The 25,194-nt window shown below is 41.7% G+C and overlaps 1 protein-coding gene across 1 annotated transcript; it reads left to right on the top strand.

Moving 5' to 3' along the window:
- Nucleotides 1–1,319: 1,319 nt before the first annotated feature.
- On the top strand, nucleotides 1,320–25,194 carry SERPINB5 (serpin family B member 5). The gene is made up of 7 exons (XM_019542292.1): nucleotides 1,320–1,429; nucleotides 9,595–9,769; nucleotides 13,664–13,801; nucleotides 17,687–17,804; nucleotides 21,589–21,731; nucleotides 22,955–23,122; nucleotides 23,661–25,194. Exons 2-7 carry the CDS (start codon nucleotides 9,596–9,598, stop codon nucleotides 24,051–24,053), a joined length of 1,134 nt encoding a protein of 377 aa, XP_019397837.1. The 5' UTR covers nucleotides 1,320–1,429; nucleotide 9,595; the 3' UTR covers nucleotides 24,054–25,194.

Raw genomic sequence — 25,194 nt, forward strand, 5'->3', positions numbered from 1 at the left:
TTTTTTTTTTTAGATAAAAAATAAATATAAATAGAAGTTCTAATATTTTCTTCCTGCACCCCAATGGATCATCTTGTGCACCGCACCCCACTTTGGAGACCACTGCTCTAAAGCACTGCTTTAGAGTAAAATTAAATGAATTTAAAATGTCCAGCCCTTTGACCAGATACTGTTCAGTACTGAGAAGTGTAAAGTGCTCCATCTGGGGAGGAAAAATCCACAACAAACATAGGCTCAGTGGTGCTACACTAGCTAGCACCATATCCGAAAGAGACCTGGGGGGTCATAATTGACTATAAAATGAATATGAGCCACCAGTATGATGCTACAGCTAGCAAAGCAAACAATATGCTGGCATGCATCAATTGATGCATCTCAAGAAAAACTAAGGAAGTTATTCTTCTGCTCTGCTCAGCATTGGTGAGGCCACAGCTGGAGTACTGCATCCAGTCTGGGTGCCACATTCAAGAAGGATGTGGAGAAGCTTGAGAGTCCAGATAAGAGCCACTCGTATGATTAGAGGCCTGAAGAGAAAGCCATATGAGGAAAGGCTGACAGATATGGGACTATTCAGTCTAGAAAAGAGAAGACTTTGGGGGGATTTAGTGGCAGCTTACAAATATATCAGGGGAGAGCATAGGGCCTAGGTGAACAACTATTCACCCAAGTGCCCCAGGAGCAACAGTCGTAAACTCCTTGAAGAAAGTTTCAGACTGGATATAAGGAAAAAAACTTCTTCATGGTTTGTGTGACCAGACTCTGGAATAGACTTCCAGTACTCTGGAATAGACCCCCGGTGCAGGGATCTACCCTGGAGTTCTTCAAAAGGAGACTGGACACACTCCTTGCTGGGGTGACTTGACCCCAGCAGTCTTTCCTGCCCAGAGCAGGGGGGCTAGACCCAATGATCTCATAAGGTCCCTTCCAGCCCTAAATTTCTGTGAATCGGTACACAATGGGCTTGCTTTCCTCCCCGTGTGTGATCACACAAATATCAGTTTAGCTGCGACGTGGAGCATTGGTTTTGCTCAGATCTTTTAACTGCCTAGTGACTCCTATTTTCTCTCATTCAGACTCTTCCTCTTTTCTGGTCTGGTGATCAGGTAACTTCACTTGCTAAAGGCAAATACTCCTACTTTCCTGCTGGAGCATGTTGCTGCTTTTGAGAGCCGGTAGGCAACAGAAACTCCAGTCTGAATCATTTTCCTGCTATGCAGAAGTTGCCATGGAGGATGATTAAGAGGGAGGAGGGAGGGAAAAAAGAGAGAGAGAAAGTACGCACAAATTAGACTGGGAAAGTAGGAGTGGTGTTAATGATCAGGTGAACTAACAGATTCTTTGTGCTCTGTGAGGTTGAACACCTAGTTGTTTCTGGCGTGCTGATTTTGTTTTTACCTCTGTTCTTTTACTGGGATTACTGCTCTGAAAAGTAAGTGCTGCTGAAAAATTTTACTAATATCTAAATAGTACTTGAGTGCTATGCATTGTAAAATATTATTACCTGGGTGAGTAGGATAGAAAAGCTTATAAAAGAAGTTAAACATTTTGAATCCTCACAATGCCCTGTTCAGTTCAGAATTATGAAACATTCATTGCATTGTATTTCTGTATGGTTCAATTCAGGTTTTTTATTACATCCAAAACCAATTACTTTTACTAACTTACATTCCCTTCTCACAGAAAATGTATATTGCTTAAGATAAAAATCAATGGCTGTAGAAAGGAAAGGGAATGTCTAAAATCTAGACATTTTCAATTGTATAAATTACGTTCTTTGTGTCAAAACAAGCTGATTATATATCGCATTATGATGAATATAATGTGTGTGTTGTTAAGGATTTAGACTGTTGCAAAAGGAATTTTCCAGTACTTGTCTACATGGGTGTGTACATTTTACTCCACTTTCTTTACATTATTAATCAGATGACTAATCCTTATTAGCTTGCATTGCAGGGATGGGACATTAGCTTAAATATTTTCATTTTATTTTCCACATGGTTCAAGATTTCACTCCTTATATGGGCAAAGCAAAAGCTTTGTTATCTTTATGATTTACCTCTCTCCTTTCCAGAGCTACTTTTCTCTCTCATAGTCTGGACTTGGGCTTTTGTTCTTTTAATAAAATCATCTCAAAACTTCTTGCTCCTATTGAAGTCAATGAATCAGAGACAATCATAGCTTTCACAGTTGTGCCCTTTTTTGCACTTTTGGATGGTCTGCCAACAGGAGTGCTAGTCGTCTAATTTTTTTTTTACGACACACAAAGGCCTTTTAGTTGTTATACCTTACTTCCTTAATACCCATCAGTTATGACTTGAATTGAGACTAAGTTAAATGAGTCACTCAAAGTTATTTTAGAAGATGAATGGCCTCCATGTCAAATGGGGAGGGATTGTTGCATGCTACCCTGCTCAGTGACAGCTCATTGAATTTCAGTCTTGAAGGCACTATTATAATGCTCATATCTGAGCTCCAGAATTTTAAGTCCATTGATTGCTACCCTGCAGTCCTGGGAGCAGGAATACAGGCAAATGGGCTTACATTCAGGGACTTCTACTCAGAGTTGATGGACATTTTCCAGGATTGGTTTATTTTAGCTTTCTCTATTGCAGTAGTCAAGTTTGTCCATTTGGTATTTTTTGTACTGTTGGTACTTCCCATTAGAAACTGGTCTGAGACCAAAGTCATTTCCTATAGAGCATTTTCACAATGTTAAAGTCATTGCCAACTTTAACTTGGCTAGATTCAAAGTAAGAATCCCAGGGCACATCTACACATGCATTAATGTGCTTTAGTTAATACTCATGGAATCTAGTACCCCCAGGCACTTCTACACATGCTCCGGGGTGGGGAGGACACCAATTCAATTAGAGTGGCTCTAAGAGCTGCTGTAATTAAAGCACCTCCTGTCTCCTGTATCAGCTTTCCCAGTTTAAAAATGGCGCTGGGGGTGCTTGAACTAAAGCTCATTCAGTAAGCTTTAATTCAAGCACCCCCCCACCGCCCCATTTTTAAGCGTGGGAACGCTGATACACAAGATGCAGAAGGCTGCTGGAGCACAGCAATTTCCACATTCCAGCAGACTCAATTAATTGAGTCTGCTCTGACACACTAGAATTCCAGTCTATTGGAGCAGCTTCCACACATGTGTAGATACTGTTCATTGCGAGGTACTAAGAAAATACGCATTAGCCTGTCTTAATGTGCATTAAAGGACAGAGTTTTTAAATTACATTTAATACGAATTAGCCTATTTTAATGTGCACTAAATAAATAGCATGGGATACTTTTACATGTGCTCTGGGGAGAGCGGGGGGGCACTTTAATTAAAAGCGGCTCCAAGAGACGCTCCCCCATATTCAACTCTCCTGTTCAGACTGGTTTTTTAAACTCTCTCTGAGGATGTCTGTTGCTCTCTGTTTTGACAAAGTAAAAGAACATATTCATTGTAGCAATTGGGTCACCTTAAAATTTGCTCTGTAGCCTCACAGATTCCTTCTTTATGTGAAACTTATTTTATAACGTGTTGCCCTAGTAATTGTTTTCAATCACAGCTGGATGGATCACAGGTGAATTGTGTCTAAAATATGGCACTCTGCCAGAACAGCTCTCTAAATGCTAACTTACCGTTTCCTTGGGTGAGGATGGGTACAGGACTACTATAGGCACCAGTTATCATAATCCCCAGTCCAGTTGTTTTCTTGTCTCCTGCCTGTTTATGGATTCCTAGCAGTTAACAAGTTAGCTGTGTCTCCCTGCTGCTTGCCCTTTTGAATGTGCTAGGTATCCAGGTTGTAGCCATATTGGTCTAGAGGAAAAAGCAATCAGGACTCATGGTAGAGGTGATATCTTTTATTAGACCAACTAGATTTTTGCAAAAAAAAATGTTTAATTGCAAGCTTTTGGGTCCAAACACCCTTCATCAGGCATCAGAGAAAAGATTGTAAAAGTTCTCCTGGGTAGAAATGAAAATTCATATTTCATAGGAGAGTTGAAGGTGTGGAAAAATCTCCTGTTTGGAAAAGTTCATTTTATATGCAGGTTAGGCTTAGGGAAAAGTTGGAATAGTCTGTTTACCTCAAAATTGTTTGGTGGTAAGCAGGATGTATTCATATTTCCTTCTGGTTATAATGTTTCATATTTCACAGAGGAGTAAAAATGTGGAATGCTCTTCTGGGAAGGCATTTCTAATCTGGTGAGGTATCTCTGAGCTCTGTGGGGAGGCTCTGTGATGATGCAAATTATCCTGAGCAAAGGCAGGAGTAGGGAAACCCAAGGAGGTTACAGGGCACCCCCTGCCTCCTAGCCTGGAAAATGCAGGGAGGCTCAGAGGCCCTCCCACAAACACTGCCCATCTGTCATGTTTAAGAGCGCTGTAACTTTATAGTGCTATAAAATGCTCTAAATTATAGCACTGTAAAACAAGCACAGAGCACTTTCACACACATCCTTGCTCTGGAAACTGAACACCAGCAAAAGCATCCTATATCTCAATAGGAGGCACATATTTACCCTTAATCCTTGTGAAAGGATTATGAAAATCAGTTAGCCGGTAGTTTAAACATTGGTACATGAAGGAGAAATGAATGCAAAAAAGGTTTTCTTTGCTTTGAGTTCCATCATCTTCCATTTCTGATTCACTTCTGCCCAACTCATATTGATTCTTTTTTCCCCCCTTCTTCCACCTTTGCTCTCCCTCACTTTTCCTCCCTCCCCACGCCTTCCATTTGAGTACAGTAGACCCCAACCAGGATTCAGATACTTCTCATACTCTGTTTTCTTTGATGCTTCCTGCTCTCCATGCTGGTCTCTCAAGTGTGTTTTACCATTCAGTATGATGCACAGTACTTTGATTGATTAATGATGATAGCCTCAGCACATCTTTTAATCTGTACTGAGCCTCGGTGGATTACTGGCCTCAAATCTGGTATGCTGTTGTCTTCCATGGGTCAGAAGAAAGCTTCAGTGTGTCACTTTGAATCCAGGTAAACATGAGGGTGTTAGATTTAAACCCTTGTGGTAGGCAATGTTCTACTGCCAGACTGCTGAGAAAAGAGGTAAAAGGGGCTCCTGTAGAAACCTGGACAGATAACAGATATTTATCCAGACAGATCCTTCCAGACATTTCAGTTTTTCTCTCTTCAAGGGTTAGAGTGAAGGTCAGGTGTTTGTTTGATTGTTCTTGGGTTTTTGTTGGGGGGGGGTTGGGGGGGAGGGGGAGTTGTTTGTTTTTGGTTTATTTTATTTTTTTACAAACTGCTTCATCAATCCTAGCTGAGGCAGATGCAGGAAGGAATGTACACAAGAGTGAAAATGGATAAGACGATATTACAGAGCAGGAACAGTGGGAAGGATATCAGACTTAACAGACTTAAAACTCCTTTGCAAAGGGCTATGGAAGAATTAACAGAACTGGCCCAAGCCCTGGAATCCATTTAAAATGTCTGTGTAGCAGACTGTCCAACCCTGAAGAATGTTGGCTCACATGAAAAAGGATGGGAAGAAAGCACACTCACCCCTGCCCTGGGGGTGGGTTTAAATGAGATTTCTATGTAGGGTCTGGACATCAGTCTGACCTTGCTTCTTCCCAGTGGGAATATATGGGAAACAAGACTAAACCCCAAGGCTGTGGCAACATGCATAATTCCAGCAGGAGGTGGGGAGGGTCAAGACATCAACAAGGGCTTCCTGTCCTGTTTAAAAGCCAATTAGAAGTAGACATTATATGAAAAGAGTGTTTTTTTCAGGCTCTTTTCCTTTTCCCCTTCTCTCCAACTGGCAGAAAGAAGGTAACTTTACCCTTCTGTCTTGATGCCAGTTTCAAGAGCCATGACTCAGAAAGGTCTGGTTATAGCCATATACAGGTAGTCCTTGACTTACAACATTTTGAGTTATGTTTTGCACTTACTATATTTATAAACAAGTTCACTGTGTTGCCCGTCTCCCTGGAGAACATCTGTCCAAGCTTCCTTGGACACCTTCTTTAAGTAAGCAGACAAGACTCCAGAAGACTTCAGCCAACAACCCTTCAAAAAGTCCAACCGAGAGCCCTTCAAAAAGTCCAGCAAAGTCACCGCAAAGAAGTCCTTCCAAATCAATATAATTGCTATTTACAATATAAATACATTAATGTAGCTACATTACTCATCTATAATTGATTGAGTGTAAAATTCTGGTTATTTTTGGTGAAAACAGGGTATCAGGCTTTGGTTCAGGAATCAATCCCCTATTTATAAAATTGTTTCCTATGGGAAAATCAGTTCCAAGTTACAATGTTTCGATTTAAGATGTGGTTTTCAGGAACCAATTGTGTTGTAAGTCTGAGGACTGCCTGTACCCTAGTTCAGCAAGTCCCCAGCTTTGCTTCAAGGAGGAAGGATCCTGCCCAAATACTGGAGGATCAAATGGAATATTGCTCATATTTGTGCCTCACTGCATGCCATTCTTTCATAGTCTGCAACTTTCTACACAGGAGCCAACGTCCTCTGTCCTAGAGGCAACCTGATAGGTCTTTGCCCACTATTGAAACCTTTGGAGAGCAAAGAATCCAGCTGCCTACTACCACAGAATAGAATTAAATGAAAACTCTTTTGGATTATAATCCATGGCAACAATCTTTGCTAAGTGCAATTGGACAAGCTGGTAAATCAAACATTGTTTTTTCTCCTCTCAGTCTAGTATTTCAGGGAAGATAAGGGAGCAGGAGCCTTTTTTAAATACTTAAAGAATGGCAATCAGGTCACTAGGAAAAAGAAATAGCAGTAGAGAAATTTACCCTCCCCAAAATCCAGACTCATTCAATAAAGATGACTTCAAAAATACAATGAAATATTGAGTGAAAAATGAAACATTCATGCTATACCTCCAGGTTACAGTTAAGGAATACTCTACTACAAGAGAAGACTGAAGCACTGGAACAAATGTATGACTGACAGTATCAGAGTTACCAATGAGTGTGGAAGAGAAAGAAGAGTTTCTTTTTGCATTTGATTTCCTTACTTATCAAACCAAGCAGCTTACCATTAATTAGCTTACCATTAATTCATAAATATTTCCTTCATAGAACAACTTTCATTATGTCTGAAAATAGTAATACTGTAAGAGCTATGTAGAATCTTTTATCAACAGACTGAACGGATACAGCAAACATTTTAAAGAAGATCAACAGTGCTTATTGTGTCCTAGTGTCTAACAGACAGCTAAGAGCCTGACTACAAATGACAGGTCAACCAGGATTCAGGTGTAATATTGTGTTTTGATGATGAATAGGTTAGTATTTAAGAATAAATTATTTCAGAGAATTTAGTCCTGGAAAGGATGATAGTTGTGAAAAGCCATGTTCTTAGTGACCTGTTGGGTCTGTCTGATGTCACACCTGTGTACAAATTACCCCAAACATATAGCTGGGACCCCTTTACTTCAATCCAGAATAATTCCTAAATTCATGATGTTAGATTGGTGAAAGGAAACATGTCTGAGAGGTGGGGATGGTGAAGGAAAATAACAAACAACTTAGGAAGGGATATGTGTGGTTGTGTGTAATGTTTTAGATATACACAGCCACAAAAGGTGCATGTGTCTGTTTAGTAAATGTGTAAGAGAGAAAAAGGATCTAGATGAAATAAAGGGATTATTTTAGCCTGTTATTTACTCATGTGCCAAATTACTTTTTTACTAGCAGTTTGGTGCCTTCCAACCACTTGAACCCGCAATATCTTGTAACTCTTCTATCCTAAACTGTTCATATTTAAGGTGGCTAGTCTCAGCTATAACACAGCCATTTTCTACTAGCAACAAGCCATACTTGTGTCAGAGACAGCATGAGTGCACTGAGAAGCAGAACTGATTACAGTTCTTGGGTAGGAGCTGGAACCTGCTCTCTGCCTTATGCCTCACAATGCACTTGAGGTGTGTTCCCACTTTATGCTTTATATTACTGCTGTTGCAAAATATGACAGGGCACTGATAGCAAATGTATACCAAAGTATTTGGTATGTACTGCAAGATTGCTGGAAAGTGAGTGACTACTGCAGATTCTGGCTGAAACCTAAAATAAAAGCCTTGTAAAAAAAAAGTCACACCTTATTTATTTGGGTGTTACTTTTATCAGTTATCAATAATTTTACATTTCCCCCTCAGAATGATTCTGTAATATTTCTATACAGTGGGGGGGAAAACCCACTCCAATATTAATTGCTGTTGAGAAAGCCTGGCAAGGATGGAGTATCAGTTGTGTTTTTCACGCAAGAAACTGGTGTTATTTTATTTGGTGACATCACATTATTAAAATACATAGTATATTTTAATGATTTTTTTATACTGAGTCTTTTAGGCAAAATTATTTTCTAAATACTTGCTGAATTTCATTTGATTGATTTCAGATCATTTCTCCAGTTCATTCTGGATCCTAGCTGTACCCTCCAGAGTGTCTACAACTCCATCCAACTTGGTGTCATTCACAAATTTGCTAAGTGTGTGCTCAATCCCATCCTTTAAAGCATTGCAGCATGTTGCAATGTACAGACAGGGTGTTGAAAGATGTTCACATTCCTGCTCTAATTCATGGCGCTTTACATAAAGCATTGTGAATTAGAGCGCCCCCTGACCCAACAGACATTTGCCCCTCTCCACAGGGGCCAGATCGCACAAAAAATGTCACTTATGTTTGTGCCCACAAATGTTAGCATTTACCCTTTCAAAAATCCTTCTGCAAATAGAAATAAGCATGTATAAATTTGGACAGAAATGTGTTATAAGTTACAATATTGAAAAGATATACATTATGTTACAAAGAACATACTGTCCTTGTGGCTATGATTTTCCTTCATGAGTTTCTTCATAACCTGCTGTTTATACCAATGAGATATTTTCTGGTTATGATGTCAATTATATGAAATTACCAAGTAAATGTTTGTTAGAGACAGCAGTAAAATATTAAATCATTAGGCAAGTGAGAGACCTCTTTCTAGTGTAAGAGCCTTAAGGTTTTCTTGAAGTTTCAGGGAATCTCTCACAGCTTATTCCTTTACAAGTGTGATTTTGACTTTCTCTTTCATTTTAAGAGAATAAAATGCTGGATGTGAATATTCAGGATCATACTATAAAATTTAATTGGGAGGCATGTGCACCCTTTGTAGTAACAGGTACTAACTCAATGTGCAGTAGTACCAATGCATGCCTTGTTAGTGATGCGAATGCTCAGTAGACTGATTCTACTGTGCATTCAGTGTCTCATGTAGATGCACCCACTGTGCCTCACCATGCATAGTTTCATCCTGATCTGACCAAGCTTTTCCAACTGCTGTTGATGATGCTAGGCTGACATCACATATTATGCTGCCAGCTGCTGATGGGGATAACTGTTCTGCTTATATTGTTCATATTGCCCAGAGCACAAATGTAACACTTAGGCTTCTAGGTGGGGCAAAATTGTGATACCTCAGACCTAGTCTGAAAAGGCAGTTATTGCATTCATCCAACTCTTATTATATATCTATTTTTCAATCATGAGGAAGAAGTCAGTGTGCAGCCAAGAAGTCTCACAGCATGAGCTACTGGTATGTTTTTAGTTACATCACTTTTTTCCTGTTTCAGGATGAGTATGGATGCTCTGCAACTAGCAAACACTGCTTTTGCAGTTGATGTCTTCAAAAAACTGTGCGAGAAGGACAAAACAGCCAATATAGTTTTTGCTCCACTGGGTACTTCAACCTCTCTGGCTCTGGCATACAAGGCTGCCAAAGGTGACACTGCTACCCAAATGAAACAGGTGAGTCTCTTGCTTAGCTGTAGAAGTATGCCACTGGTTGGTGTGGTCTGTTTCTTTTTTACATATTCCTTTCAAAGCTGCACTCCTTTGCTAGGTAATAGCAAAGTTGGTAAATAGTAAAAGATCTTTTTGTAGCAAAAGCTTGTTCAACACATGCACATAATGGGACAGATTCTAGTCTACCTACTGCACATCTAAGGGGATGTAGGTGCCTAAGTGGGATTCTATTTCACCCTGTGGAAGTCCCTGGAAATCCATTCATGCAACTAGTTTTGTAACATACTGTCATCTTACCCTTAAGACTGACTCATAAAAAAACAATGAGGAGGAGGAAGACCCACCCATCTTTTGCATTAATAAAATTTTACATGGACTCGAGCAGGGTGCAGTAAACTTCAAGTAGGTGCCCTACATCCACTTACACACCTAACTGGTGGAATAGTATCTGGCGCAATGTGTATATATGGGAGAGAGCATGATTTAGATCAGGGGTGTCAAACTTTTTTGGTCCTGCGGTCTGGATGAATTATGCAGGGCTGGTCTATGGACAGAATCAGACCCTTAGACCGGCCAGAATTCTGGATCTCTCTTGTGTCCTGAAGTGGATGGAGTGGGTGCTGCATGCAGGTGGGTCCTGCTCTGGTCATTCCAGGCCTGCACTGCACAGACTGCTGCCACAGGGCTGTGCTACTTGCCCCTAGAGCCACTGCCATTGGGGTGTGCTGCACATGGCAGCCACTCTGCTGCTCTGGGATGTGAGCTGGAGTGGGTGCCATCTGGCATGCCCTGCTTGCTGCTTATGGATCACTCTGAGATGCACAGGCACCACTGGGAACTGCATGATATGGCTTCATGTGCTGGATCTGGCCCATGGGCTAAATCTTTGACAACCCTGACTTAGATGGTGCCATGATCTACTGAATTAATCCATGCATGCATTCATAACAAAGGCTCCATTGTGGGTTAGGCTACAGCTGTGACTAATACACTTTCTGGAGAATAGCTTCATCCTGAATCAATGGATTTCTAACAGCTGGGTGTGTTAGCAGCATGAAGGGGGAAGTGGCAGAGTGGATCAGATGTCTTGCTACAGTTCCAAAGGCATGATCCAGGCTATGCTAGCCCCCAGTTGGCCAAGGTATAAGAAGGTACTTGGTCATTTGGACTGGGGAGTTGAGAGTTACCAGATCTGATCTGAGCCACAGAGATATACAGGGAGATAAGCATAACAAAATCTGTCATTAGTAACAACACCCAATTCCAGTGGCACTGAAATTCACCCTTCCCCCTCACCAAAGTTCATTGAAAGTAGCTGAGAGGCTTAATGTGGCAGTACAAAGTAATACCAAAAGCCATGACTTTTCCCATCGCTGGATCCAAGTTCCAGAGAGATGGAGTGATGCAGTATCAGACTGCTATAACATGATGTTACACTTATACTTGGTGAAAGATGAAGTTGCACTGAAGGTTAGGGAGGCACTGTTTGCATTTACATGGCAACATGGAATGACATTTAGGGTGCAGACAGAAGTGCAGTTCCTGGTCAATTTCTATGAATTACCATGAGTTAGCCTGATTTCTCTGATTCAACAGATGGATCAGGAGAGTGGAGGATCGGCTCCAATTTGGAACTGATCCAAGGAAAGAGGCTGTGTCTTCCCCTGGTCTGCCCCCACTCCCCCCAGCTATGCTGCTGTCTGTGGATGGGATGGGGGAGCAAGTAGGGGAGGGAAGTCTTCCATGGTTTCTCAGCCCCGCTGGACCTGGGGGAGGGCAGGTAGATCGGAGCCCCCCAACCCCAAGGTGTGAGGCTTTAATCCACTGCCTGCCTCCTCCACTGAGGCTGAGAAAACCTTAGAAAAGACCACTCTCCTCTGCCTTCTCCCCTTCCCATCCAGAAACAGTAACTGCAGCTCCTTTGAACCCTCATACGAGGGCTAATTTGTCATGTGATCAGAGGGCTCTACAGCCATGCTCTTCTGTTTGGACATAGCTTTAGAGCAATTTCAAGGAGCCGATCATGTGACAAATGTCATTTCTGTCTGCGTCCTTACTCTATGCAGGACTATTACACTTTTGGACTTCTCTGGAAGCGAGCTAAGAAGGAAAATGAGAAATGAGTTATGCATATGTTAAACATTATCAAAATCAATCAAACTCTGAGGGACATTCCACAAGATATTCAATTTTAATTAGCCTTTTCACTTTTCCTCAAATTGGAAGTTCTTCTACAACTTCCTCATTCACTGCAGATATCCTAGAATTCAGCATTTTGTCAGTTTACTCATACCTCTGATTGCAATCAACAGAGCAATGTTTTTCAGGAGATCTTGAATAACCGAAGAAGCCCTAAGAAGATTTTTCCATAGAGGAAAGTAATTTTTGAAGCGCTGAATATAATTCACAAATCACACCTCTACTCATGCCTTTCCTCTCCCCTGCCCTAACTCTCAGCCCAACCCGCCCAATCTGTCTAGCAGAAGACGATTTCAACATAAAAATCTGTGTTAAATTTAATTAAGAACATGACATAAGAATATAAATATACTGTCCTGGGCCAGGGCAAAGGTCCATCTAGCTCAGTGTTCTGTCTCTAACAGTGGCAAGTGGTAGATTCTTTAGAGGAAGAGTATTAGAAACGGTATTTTCATTTCTGCATTGCTACTACATTGGCAACACATAGGGGGTGCACGTGCACACCCTGAGGTTGGTGGTGCACCCCCTGCAAAAAGGTGCTGCCAACACTGCCAGCAGTGCCTGTGGGCAGTTGCCGCTTGCTACCCCCCACCGCCACTAACACCACTGGTGGCATCTGCGGGCAGTCTCCAATCACCACTGGCCACTGTCAACGCTGCCAGCGGCATCTGCAGTTGGTCACCAACCCCCTGGTCTGCGCTTACTACCCCTTTCCCTCACACCCCACCCCCAACAGTGCCGTGGCTGCCTGCAGGAGCTCACCGCCACCATGCCCCCGCTGCCATCAGCAGCATCGCTGCTTGCAGGAGCTCGCAATGTCCTCCCCAGCCTCCAGGGGCACACTGTGTTCATGGCTACTCATATCTGAGCCCTACAATAATAATGGAACCAGCACCGAGCGAGAAACAGTTTTGTCATTGAAAAAAGTTTTGGTTTTTTTTAAATTTTATATTACAAGAAGTAGTGAATAAAAATACTTTTAAAACTATCAGTCATTTGACAGAGCTCCTGAAATACAACCTCATGTGACTGCAATGCATATCATAAATCCTCTTTATTCACAGGCTATTATATAAAAAAAATTAAGTGCCAGACAGTTCAGATTTTAAAGGGAATTGCACTAAATGTAGCTCTGTTACATGCAAACCAAGCTACAAAGCCTCCTCCAGCTGGATAGCGCAAAACTGCAATTTTACCAACTTGCAGGTAGGCTATAGTTTTGGTACGGAAAGATTTTTTGTACTTACACCATAGAAATCAAGGTAGGTGTGGCATTTTTAAGAAAGTGAGGGGTGAAGCTTGGCCACGACAAATTTGCTATTGTTATAATGGCACATCTGGAAAGATGACAACCTCATGTTGTACACTCTTGCACATTCTGAGGAGAGAACCGGATGGCAGAAAGTGCCTGCGCTTTGCTACTTGAAGGATTACATGAAAAAGTAAGCAGAGCACCTTTTTTCAGGGCTAAACATTTGTGACTGCAGATAGGAATATACCCATGCACCAGAAAAGACACACCCGACTGTTTCATGAACATAAGCACGAGCTACTCCACTTGCGTGAGTAGTCCTACTGCTCTCATTGACACTCGGCGAAGCTCATGTAGACACACCCATAGTGATGTTATTTATTGTTGACCCATGACAGTTATCAAGCCAAGCAAGAGGTGTAACATCTTAACATGTTTTCTTATAGGTACTCCATTTCGAGAACGTCAAAGATGTTGCCTTTGGGTTCCAAACAGTAACGTCTGATGTTTCCAAACTCACCAATTTTTTTCCATTTAAAATCGTCAAGCGGCTCTATGTAGAGAAGTCTCTTGACCCTACGATGGTAAGCAATTAAAAAATGAAAGAGAGAGACAACAAAACTTTTGATATTTATTGCATTATCAACATGTTGACTGGCTGAAATCTGAATCAGACCTTAAAGTTAATTTAGTAAAGGCGGTTTCAGTTTGGCTGTTCCTGTATTCGCCCCTGAAATAAGATTTATCCAGACTTTATAAGACTTATTTCTTTGGTTTATTTAGTATAGATCTTATTCTAATGCCTATCTTGTGGAACAAGTTGTATAAGTTTATTGAAAATAAATAACTGCTCCCTAGCCATGCTATTTTGGAGTTTTAGAAAGTAATCTCCCTCTACTAAAATAAATAGAATGGCACCTTAGCATAGACTACCGTATTTTTCGGACTATAAGACGCACCTGACCATAAAACGCACCCAGTTTTTATGGCAGGAGAGACTACGTGTGCCGGTGGCCGGCCATTTTTATTGCCGGCACCCGGCCACCGGCACGGGCGCCGGCTTCCGGTGTAAACAAGCGGCGGATGTCCCGCTCGGGCTCCGCCACCTCCGCGGGCAAGCTCCGCCCCGTCTCCCCGGGACACACACCTTCGGACCATAAGACGCACCCTCGTTTTCCCCCCACTTTTGGGGGGAAAAAAGTGCGTCTTATGGTCCGAAAAATATGGTATTTAAATGAAAACTGTAAAAAAGTAGAATCAAGCCATAAAATTCAGAAATGTCAAAGTGAATGTACAGCTTTAATCCTTCTACAGAATAATATTGCATACATGCATACTAACTTTCTGACTGTTAAGCCAATTTAATTTTTTGAAGTTGACTTAACTGCCAGAGCATACAGACATAAGTTAAGCAGAATTGACTTAAATGTGGTACAAGATAATACACCTGCCGAGGTGTATTATCTTGAGTCACATTAGTTAAGTCAACTTAGCTCACAAGATGCCTGCCACCATATCAAGGAGTTGTACGTGTGTACGCTGCAACATGGCTTAAGTTGACTTAAAATAAAATTACATAACTAAGTCAATTTAGTATGTGTGTATGCATCCACTGGCCATGTCTACACAAGACTCTGACTGCTCTGTCATCACTGCACAGTCATTTAGTACTTGTATAAACATGTACTAAATGACTGCGGTAACCAGAGTTACTGCACAGTAGCTTCGCCAAATGGCTTTTACATGATGCTGATTGCACAGTTGCTTGAGACTACTGTGCAGTAGCATTGCATCACGCTTCATGCCATGTGATACTACTGCACAGTAGTAATGAGCTACTGCACAGTCAGCATCTCATGTAGATGTGGCCACTGTCTCTTACTATACCATCACATCAGCTTTAAATTGTTACTGATTGAAATTGCTTTTACCTATGAAAATGTAACAGTCAAGAGATATTTACTCATTTAGTCTACAAGCTGGATCTCTAACAGTCCTTCAATGTTTCATCTAGATGCAGTCAGATTTTTCTCAGTATGGGATAGTGTCTGGACGAGGAAAATATGGATTTCAATCACAATAATCTGAAAAAGGATACAGCAACAGCCTAATACTTTAAACCATTTTGACTCGTCTCTTGAAACAGATGCGACAGAGTTGTTACTTTAAGTCAAGAAAATACGAAGCTAGAGAGGGGAAAAAATAATTTCTTATGTTTTTACACATAAATAAAGACTCTGTAGCCTTCTCCAATGACATATTATTTCTCCTAATAGCATACATTTCATTTTCAAATATAAAATGTATTTGAATTTGAGTGTAAAGTAATAAGCGGAGTGGCTTGAAATTAATTAGAAGCCCTTATTATATCCTTTTTTGCAGGACATATTAGCATTTCATAAATTTGTGTCACCTGGGTTAGGGACAGACATTGCACATAAACCAGTCTGAGTGATCAGAAACTGTTTTAAACCTGTAACGGAATGGATCTTCAGTGTATATAAACCAGTTTGAAAATGGCTGAACCTGGTTTGAGATAAACCTGGCTAAATGTAGAATCAGACTTAACTGATTTGTCTCAAACCAGTATATGCAATGTTTGTCCCAGACGCCTTGCTGGTTTAAGATAAATCAGACTCCCCCAGCATCCCTGCATGCTCTCTGGGCTGGGCAGGGCTCTTTCCTCCACAGCAGGGCTGGCCCCTCCCTTCTGCTCCTTGGCTTCAGCTCCCACACAAACTGTGGGCTGCTTCCCCTCTCCCCCTCACCATTCCCTGCTAAGCAGGAATTTCCCACTCCTCTCTGGCTTGCCTTGCTAAGTCTGTATATTAGCTAGCAGACCACATGCTGGGTGTGCTGAATCAAAACCTAGAATCAACAGGTAGTTGGTAATGTCCCTCTATTGTTTTCGTAATGGGGTGATAAACACTGAGTTAGGGGTGATAAACAGTGTTATCAATTCCCTGTTGGGCTATCAGTAATCTGAACATCCTGCCGGGGCCTGGCCATGCCCCCGCTCCCCCTCCCAGTTTAGTGCTGTGGAAGGAAGGATGAGCTACTCTAGCACCACCTGGTTTCTAGCCTGAGCTACTTCAGCCTGCATTTCTGGGCTGGCTGGCTGGTTACAAACTGATTTAGCCTAGCCAGGTTAAACTAACCTGCAAAGATTGAATCAATTCAGGCTCAGGCTTTTTGAATGTCTGTCCCTAGCCCTGTTGATTCCCAGAAAGGGTCTTTTAAGCAGAAAGCCATTCATTTTCACATCCTGCAAAAACAGCTGAAAAGCCAGAAAGGCATCTTTCATGCTGTTGTAAACACACATTTTAAAAACTTAAAGGCCTTTTATTGTAATTATTACTGCATCTGATCCCCTAGCAAAGTCTCCCCAGAGTACAATGCTGGGTGCAGGGTCTGCATCTGCCTGGCTCCTATGGCTGGGCTGTGCAGGGCTGCATCTGCTATGGGAAAGACTACAGGGGGGAGAGGGCCATGCTGGTGCCCCTTCTAAATCAGTGCCTGGGTCTGGTGTCTTGCTTGCCCTCCCTGGTTACACTATCAGAGAGGATCCACTCACCTTGCATTAATAGTTTTTCAGGGACTTAAAAGAGTGAAACGGAGTAGTACTTAAGCACTTACATGCCTAAGAGGTGGAATAGAATCTGGCCCTGGGTTTGTGCTGATCTAGAAGGCCAAAACCAACATTGTTGGGTAGCAGTAGTATTTTGTGTTCTATAGAAGCTTCTCTTATTCAACACCCCTTCCCCAACAGTAGCAAGCTTCCCTGGTCTGATAATATATGTTGGGGCCAAAGATTCCTTCCCTCTGAGCTTTGCTTTATTAAACTAGATCAGGACAGAGTATTAGTCTGAACCAAAGCATGGCAATAATAATACAAACATTTTTTAAAAGGGAACAGTTTATTGGTGTTTTAAATTATAAAGCTTCAAAGTGACTGGAAAATCTTGGTTTATGTTTGTACACACACACACACACACACACACACACACACACACACACTTTTAAATCACCTTTGGGCTGAGTCCAAGCAAGGAACATTACAGTCACAGTGAGTTTTGGGGGAAAAAAACATGGTTTCCAAAGAGTCATCATAATGCAAACTGCTTTTTCAGCTGTTATCATAGTGAATGTCATTATGTATCTGCTACATTAAGCTTTTCAAGTATTTTGTTTTAAAAAACAGAATGCTGAGGAACTACAATGTGTGAATACTCAGACTATTTTAATAATGGGCCAAAAGGCCCATAATGTTTTGTTACTTTCCCCCTCAAACTGGCAAAATGCATACTCTTGAAATACTATAAGGGAGTGTATGCTCTGGCTTAACTCCATTGAATCCTAATGATTGAAACCACTTATAGGATCTCTCTGTGTTAAATGTACCCATGTAGTAGAAACACCATAACAACAGGACATTATCAGAGATGAACCTGGTTTCTTGTGCCTCTCAGGACTTTGTCAGTTCTACAAAGAGACCTTTTCCTTCTGAACTAGAACTAGTAGACTTCAAAGAAAAACCTGAGGACACCAGACAGCAAATTAACAAATCTGTTTCAGAGCTAACTGATGGTAAGTATAATTTAGCTCTCATTACCTCTTTAAAGAGAGAATTCTATTTCCTTGCAGGGATGGATGGGGAGGAGTGGGGCGGGGGGGAGAGTGCAGTGGTGCAGTTGAACCACCCCCTTTGATTCCTCTTCCACCCAAATTATAAAACCAACTGCTTGGGAAGGGCAGCAGAATTTTTTGTCAGGCAGGCTGGGAGAGTCTACTGACTTCATGGCTCCTTACCATTCCTGATTCCTGCTAATCTCTCTTCACTCTACCTGTACTAATGACCCTTTCTCCTTTTTTATGATCTTAATATTTCACTATTCAAGTTATCTTTTCTTCCGCAATTGTGCTGTCTGTTAGCCCTTCCTAGTAACGTGTCTCTTCTATTTTACAGCCCTGCAGACTGTTTTAGCGCTAGCTAAAATCCTTAACTCAGGTGTAGAAATGATTGACAGCGAAGTAATGGAGGCATCATCAAGATATTGAAGGCTAGATGTTGCTTTATGAATCTTAATAAAAGATGTACATTTAACTATAATGACTACAGGACTAATGGCACCCTACTTTGCTGTGTTTTTTTAAACTTCAAATATACTCTAGCAAATTAGTGCACATTCCAATAGTTATATTTGTTTTTTTCTTTAATCTTGAGATGAATAATATAGTACTAGCCCCCTACCGTATTAGTAAAGCTTCATGTTTCTCTAACAGGTGTAAAATGTGTTATATTATTTGCAAGGGTGTGCTACACCAAGTGCACCTGCATTTTCAAAATCCTAGATCTGCCCATGTTTCCTTGCAGTATTTTCTGTTAACACTGTCAGATATAAACATACATGGAAAGCAAACAGAATAATATTGTAGTAGGAACAATGAGAATTAGTAGTGTTACACTGCTTGTTTTCATTACTATATCTTTTCATTGGGCTTGACTGTAAAAATCCTTCCTTATCCTAGAATCCCTTATCCTTATCCTACCCTTCTTTAGCTTCAGTGGGTCTATTTGTAATAATAATTGGTTTTGATTGTACGAGATGCACATTGTGACCTAAACCAGTGGGGGACAGCCTTTTTGGCAGGCATGTTTCAAGATAAACCCTGCACCCTCCCCAAGTGTCAACATGATCCCCTTCCTCTGCTCAATCTGCTGCTGTTTTCTGGTCTATCCCCTGTGCTCCCTGCCTCATCTTTTGCTTTGCTTTCTACTCCCTGCCCTATCTATGCCCTATCTATCCCCTGCTCTGGGGAGGGTGGGGGGAGTAGGGTGCTTTAATTAGGGTGGCTCTAAGAGCTGCTGTATTTAAAGTGTCCACAGCATCTTATGTATTCAGCGTCCCCATGCTTCAAAATGGCAGTGGAGGCACTTTAACTAAAACTTGTTCAACAAGCTTTAGTTAAAGCGCCCCCACTGCCATTTTGAAGTGCAGGGATGCTGAATACACAAGACACGGAGGCTGCTGGAGCGGACTAATTAGCACGCTTCAGCAGACTCTATTAATCAAGTCTGCTCTGATGCGCTGTAATTACAGTGTGTTGGAGCAAAATCCCCACACGTGTACAGGCATCCCTTGTCTGCCATGTAGAAGACCTGGGTTTGATTCCTGGATGCACATTTAACTACAGCCATCAATGCACCAAATGTCTGGACTTGGTCTAACCTTTGGATTTTGTCTCAACGACCTAAAGGAGGGATAAAAGGTCTGGGCAGCCTCCACTCCTCCATAATCCTGCCTAGGTGTATGCATCAACAAGCCTGATGATCTCTCATGCATACACCATGATCCAGAAGGATTGATGGGTGCCTACTATCCTTCCAGGTCTGGTACAGATGGGACTTTTTAAGTAGCTTACAGTATCTCCATTCTTCCAGATTCTGTGAGGAAGACAAGTCTTAAGCACTGTTCATCCTATTCCTCTCCTGGCTAGAATTTAACCATCTAGGACAGGAGTGTCAAACACATTCAGGTCTCTGGACTTGTCTGTGGGTTGGTTTGGGCCACACCAGAGATCATGTGCAGGGCTGCCAGTGCAGCAGAGCACCACATGCAGTGTGCACCCTGTGCTAGCCCTAGAATGGGCCTGGCACATGCTGCACCTGGCGCCCCATGCTATCCCTGTGGTGTGCAGGGCTGGACTGGCTGTGTACACTGCATTTGGCCCAGGGGGCTGGCACATGGTGCATACTATGCCCCATCAGCGTGGCCCTGTGTGCTGGCTCTGGCACAGCCCAGTCAAGACCAACCCTGGAGACAATGTGCAGGGTCAGCATGGTATGGGCACTACCTACAGCATACATTCCATGCCAGCCCCCTGCAGTGCTGGGTCCAGCCCGTGTCAGACCAGCTCTGTATGCTGTACTCAGTGTGTGAGATCTGTTTGAGACCCACAGGCCAGATCATACTGCCCCATGAGCTGGATCCGGCCTGTGGGCTGTATATTTGTCACCCCGATCTAGAAGGCAGAATATATTTTACAGCTTCTTGAAAGGTCATGGAGTACTTGATCGTGGACTCTAAAAGAACTAGTGTTTCTTGCTTTTTCATTTCTCTGACTTAACCTAGATATTGGCAGCACTAGCTTTGAGTCCCTTTCAAGTTTAACCCTAACAAATTACAAACTCATCTCACAGAATTAGACTATTAAAAACAGCGGCCTGCTAAGGCAGTACCTTTCTGTGTCTGGTACCTGAAATGCCACAGCTCTCAGGGGCTTGTTACACTTAAGGCATGTTTTATTTAGATCATAGTAAGCATTACGATGACTTAAAGTTTTCGGAGCAGTCTCATGCTAATGCTTACAATGGTCCCAGCCCTCTAGACAAGGCTGGAGATGGTTGTGCACCTGATGAACAGCTGTTTGTCAGTCCCAGACCTGGCACCACATGAGCTGTTTTATCTCCATGGAGCAGTATCGTGATAGTGTAACACATTATTTAACACAATGTGGAGATATACTCCTTGCCCCAAATGTCCTAAGTTTACTAACATACCACATGCATTCTTGCCTGAATATGTAGATGCTTATGCTTAAAAGATCCTAAGCAGGGGTGACTGGTACCTCCTGGGTCGGTGGGGAGGAGGGGGCACAATTAGTGGGTGGGCCCGAGGGTGGGCCAAAAGTCCCATATCCACCCTTATACTTCTGTGCCACGGCTTAGTGGCCCCCCCCCCCATGCTGCCAGCCTGCGTGGCAAAAAAATTGCCCCATCCTGAGTGGATCCAAGTTGGTGGCTAATCTCAGGGGGGGGGCATGTGCTGCCCCCCCATGCCTCCCCTACCAGTCACCTGTGGTCCTAAGTCTAACATGTGACAAAGGCCATATAGCTGCACTTCCTAGTTATCTTCACCCATACAGGGTCAAATTCATTGCTGGCATAACTCCATTGCTTCAACAGAGTTTAACAGAGGAAGAAGTTGGCCAACGGTCCTTAACGTTTTACTTGGAAAAAATATTAAACAACAGTAAAATGAGACCATTTATCTGCAGTGAAGTTTCAATAATTTAAAGAAATTGGTTTTGTTACTAAATTAACTCATAGCAGTGTAAGTCATCTGTATGCTATAAATGATTTTTTATGATATGCTATAATTTGGCAAGTCAGATCCTCTCGTCTTTTCCCCACAACCTGAACTGGACTATAAACAATAAACCGGAATTAGGATGTTTCCCTCTTAAATTATCATTTCCCATTGACTAGCTACAGTCAGGTACCATTTTCTAGTAGCATTATCAGATATTCAGACAGTGAAACTTAAACTGAGGGCCATTATTAATGAAATATTTCAAACCATGCCAACAGGTAAGATGGAGAACATTTTGAGTGAGGAGAGTGTAAATGGCCAGACTAAGATCCTCCTGGTTAATGCAGCTTATTTTATAACAAACTGGATGAAGAAGTTCCCAGAGGCAGAAATCAAAGAATGTCCATTTAAAATCAACAAGGTATGTATAAAAACAAGTATCTGAATACTTGTGTATCCAAATTAAAGACACATTTGTGAATACTGAAGTAAGCAAATCCTGACACAGGGGACTAGAAATCTTCAGCATTACCATGGTGTCACTGAGCTCTTGTTTTGGGGCCTTAAAAAAGACAGTTTTAACCATACTGGTAGCTTTGTATAAACTTTTCAAAGACTTAGAGGAGCCCCCAACCCAGCTGTTCACCTGATCTGGAGGAAAATTACCAAATGTATTCTTGCTGTACTCTGAAGCTTGCTCTGGTGCATGACCAGAGAAGGAAGACTTACAAGGAAAGAAAAGGGGTTTCCAGTAAGAACAGCCTGGTGGTGAGTCCAGCAAGTAACAGGCAAAGTTGATCATTAACTGCCCTTGGAGGAAGTCTGTTGAGCATTCACAAAGGTGACTTTCTCAGGGATTATAACCTGTACCAGAAATAGCATCCAAAGCTAAAAGTAGCCAGTGTGGGGCAGAAAATGTAAGTATATAAACCTGTCACCATGGGCAACTGGTGCCTCCTGAGTCTAGGGGCGTGTTGGCGGCCAATTGCTGACTGGGGGGGGGGGGGGGTGTCCCTAGAAATGCCAGCGGCAAAACCAGAAGTGCTAACAGCAAAACTGGAAGTGCTAGTGATGCTTCTCTTGGTGCCCCCATTTGGTGCCCAGCCAGCGAGGGTCAATCTTGGGGGTACACACAACACAACACATGCCCTCCCATTCTCCCCTATGCATTGCCTATCCCTGTCACAGTTGTTAGGCTACATGTCCCTTTTCTGGTCTCTCTTGGAGACTTTGTTCTGAAACAAGATAGTGTTGGGAAAGGCAAAACAAAAATGGGGAGGGAAACATTTCAGGATACATGGAACATTGTAAAGACCTGAAAATGATTTGTTTGTTTGTTTCCTTTGGGGTTAACTTGAAAATCGTAATTTGATTTCTTTCTGGTTTTCACAGTGAAACAAAAATAAATTATCCCTACATGCCTATTGTGTTTCAGCCTTTGATACATCCTCAGGGATTTATGCTGGTTGAGACTGCACTGTCCTTTAGGCAATATATATGATCTTAGCCACAAGGCCAGGCAGACCCTTAACTTCAAGTGAAACACGAGGTTACTCATTCAAGCACACATTTCCTCTTTCTCTCTCTCTCTCTCTCGTTTATGAAGGTAACGGGGTCCCAGATTGTTCCCTCTGTATTTTACAGACTGAAACCAAACCAGTGCAAATGATGAACCTGGAAGCTACATTTTGCTTAGGCTCTGTAAAGGACTTAAAAGTCTCCATCCTTGAGCTCCCTTGCCTCAACAAGCATATCAGCATGATCATTTTGCTACCGAAAGAGATTGAAGATGATACCACCGGCTTGGAACAGGTAAGGGAAACAGACAGCATTTACATGGGCGTCTCTGCATGTTTATTCCTTTCCCTTCTCCACACCTAGTGTGGCGTTCATGATATAAGAATTTCTACCGCAGTTAAGTGTAAAATTATGTTGTCAGGTGGGAAAATGAAAGGCAGGGACAGCTGAACTAAAATTGATGAGAGACAAGGGCCTCAGTGCTTTTCTAAAGTTGATGAGGTGACTATAGACATTATTTGATGCCTATGTACTTTTCAAAATGTAGTTTTCATTTTAATTTAACGGTGGCCCAGCCATCAGGTTCCATTCTACCTATGAGTCATCTAAGTGGACTTAGATGCCTAACATGCAATTCTGTCCCACGCTATTCAAGTCCCTGAAAACCTATTTATGCATCTACTTTTGTAATACACTGTCATCTGATTGTTAAGACTGAATCATGAAAAAGCTATGAGGAGGAAGAAGACATTCCTTCAAGGGGGTTGGAAAGTATTCTTTTTCCTTGCCCTTGAATCAGCTGCTAATTTGTTTCCTTGCCTTGTTTTTTCAGCTGGAAAGGGAGCTCACCCCTGAGACATTGGTACAATGGACCAATCCCAGTGTGATGGCCAATACCAAAGTGAATGTATTTCTTCCAAAATTCAAGGTGGAAGGGGATTATGACCTGAAACCTGTTCTGGAAGGCCTGGGGATGACAAGCATTTTTGATGAGAACACAGCAGATCTCTCTGAAATGTGTGATGCTAAAGATGTGGTTTTGTCAAAGATCATTCATAAAGTCTCTCTGGAAGTAAGGGAAGAAGGTGGGGAATCTAGAGAGGTACCAGGTTATCGGATCCTACAGCACAAAGATGAATTTAAAGCTGACCATCCATTTATTTTCTTGTTTAAGCACAGCAAAACTCGCAACATTATTCTTGCTGGCAGGTTCTGTTCTCCTTAAAGAGGGCATGCTAATTAAAAAAAGCAGGATTACATTTATGGTGATGCATGTCTCAGTAAAGCTTTGCATCTTGAGTATCACCTTTGAAAGGTAATTGAAGATTTTCATTTATCAAACAGGTAGTACAATGTACTTTTCATATGCAGCAGTCCTACAAAATAAATACAACTTTAGTTTCATGCACCTAAAATAAAGGATGGGCCAACACAAAGGAAGTATGATGAACTTCAGGAAATTTCCCAATATTAGCAACCAGCCCAGCTGTTTCTCTGATGCATTTCTTTTTCATCAGCACAATGAAATCTAAATCAAACTTCCTAACAGATGATGAACCACAGTTGGTAAGGACTCTGGAGTATCATACAAAGAACTAGCTTGTTTCTGTAAGTTTTCTTTGACCAGGCCCAAAGTCTCCCAAAACTTGGAAGTGGATTTCTGCTGCACAGAAGTTGAATACTTTGAGATCCAAAGTTATAGCCCTTATCTTCAAAGTGATTGCACATTGGGGTACCTGAATGGAGCCTTTAGCGAGACTTCATTTAGGTTCAGCAGTGTAGCTATCCAGTCTCCTGTAGATTAGGACTGATAGGTAGGTATACAACAGGATGATAGTCCTTATATTTTCCTACATGCACTGCATAAATTATGTAGGGATAAAATAGTCTATACAAATAATTCTTTATACTTATAACAATGGGATATTCATCTGATGACCTTAATGGAGCTATGTAAATTTACACAGGTATAGAATCTGGCCCTACAGATTGGACCTTTCTTAATTATGGTCCTTTAATTAGGAAACAAAGATAAGTTTCAGGTAAAAGAGCCTATATTGTACATGGTCTGTGAAAATGAAGATAGAAATCCGTTACTGAACCAAGGCTTTGCTATGCAGCTAGTACTACCATGCTTTCACTTTGTGTTGTCTGTCATTTCGACCTTCAGAATAGAAGTAGAAATTGAAGTTCCATGCACTTAGTAGATAATATATGAAGAGGAAATCAGATGCTAACGTGTTAGATTCAAATTAAATGTGACATCTCTGTAAATTGGATAAATTTAAGTCTAAAAGTCTTCCTGCTGCCTGTGTTTAGTATTGTTTACCTTCTATCATTCAGAATAAAGCAGTATAAAAAATGTC

This window comes from Crocodylus porosus, unplaced genomic scaffold (assembly GCF_001723895.1).
Source record: "Crocodylus porosus isolate Cpor-Errol unplaced genomic scaffold, CroPor_comp1, whole genome shotgun sequence".
Classification (NCBI taxonomy): Eukaryota; Metazoa; Chordata; order Crocodylia; family Crocodylidae; genus Crocodylus; species Crocodylus porosus.

What these genes read in the sequence shown, in the direction of transcription:
- SERPINB5 (XM_019542292.1), top strand. Translation starts at nt 9,596, where the DNA reads ATGAGTATGGATGCTCTGCAACTAGCAAACACTGCTTTTGCAGTTGAT. An exon ending in CTGCTACCCAAATGAAACAG is followed by an intron (nt 9,770 to 13,663) that starts GTGAGTCTCTTG and finishes GTTTTCTTATAG; the next exon opens with GTACTCCATTTCGAGAACGT. An exon ending in TGTTTCAGAGCTAACTGATG is followed by an intron (nt 17,805 to 21,588) that starts GTAAGTATAATT and finishes CCATGCCAACAG; the next exon opens with GTAAGATGGAGAACATTTTG.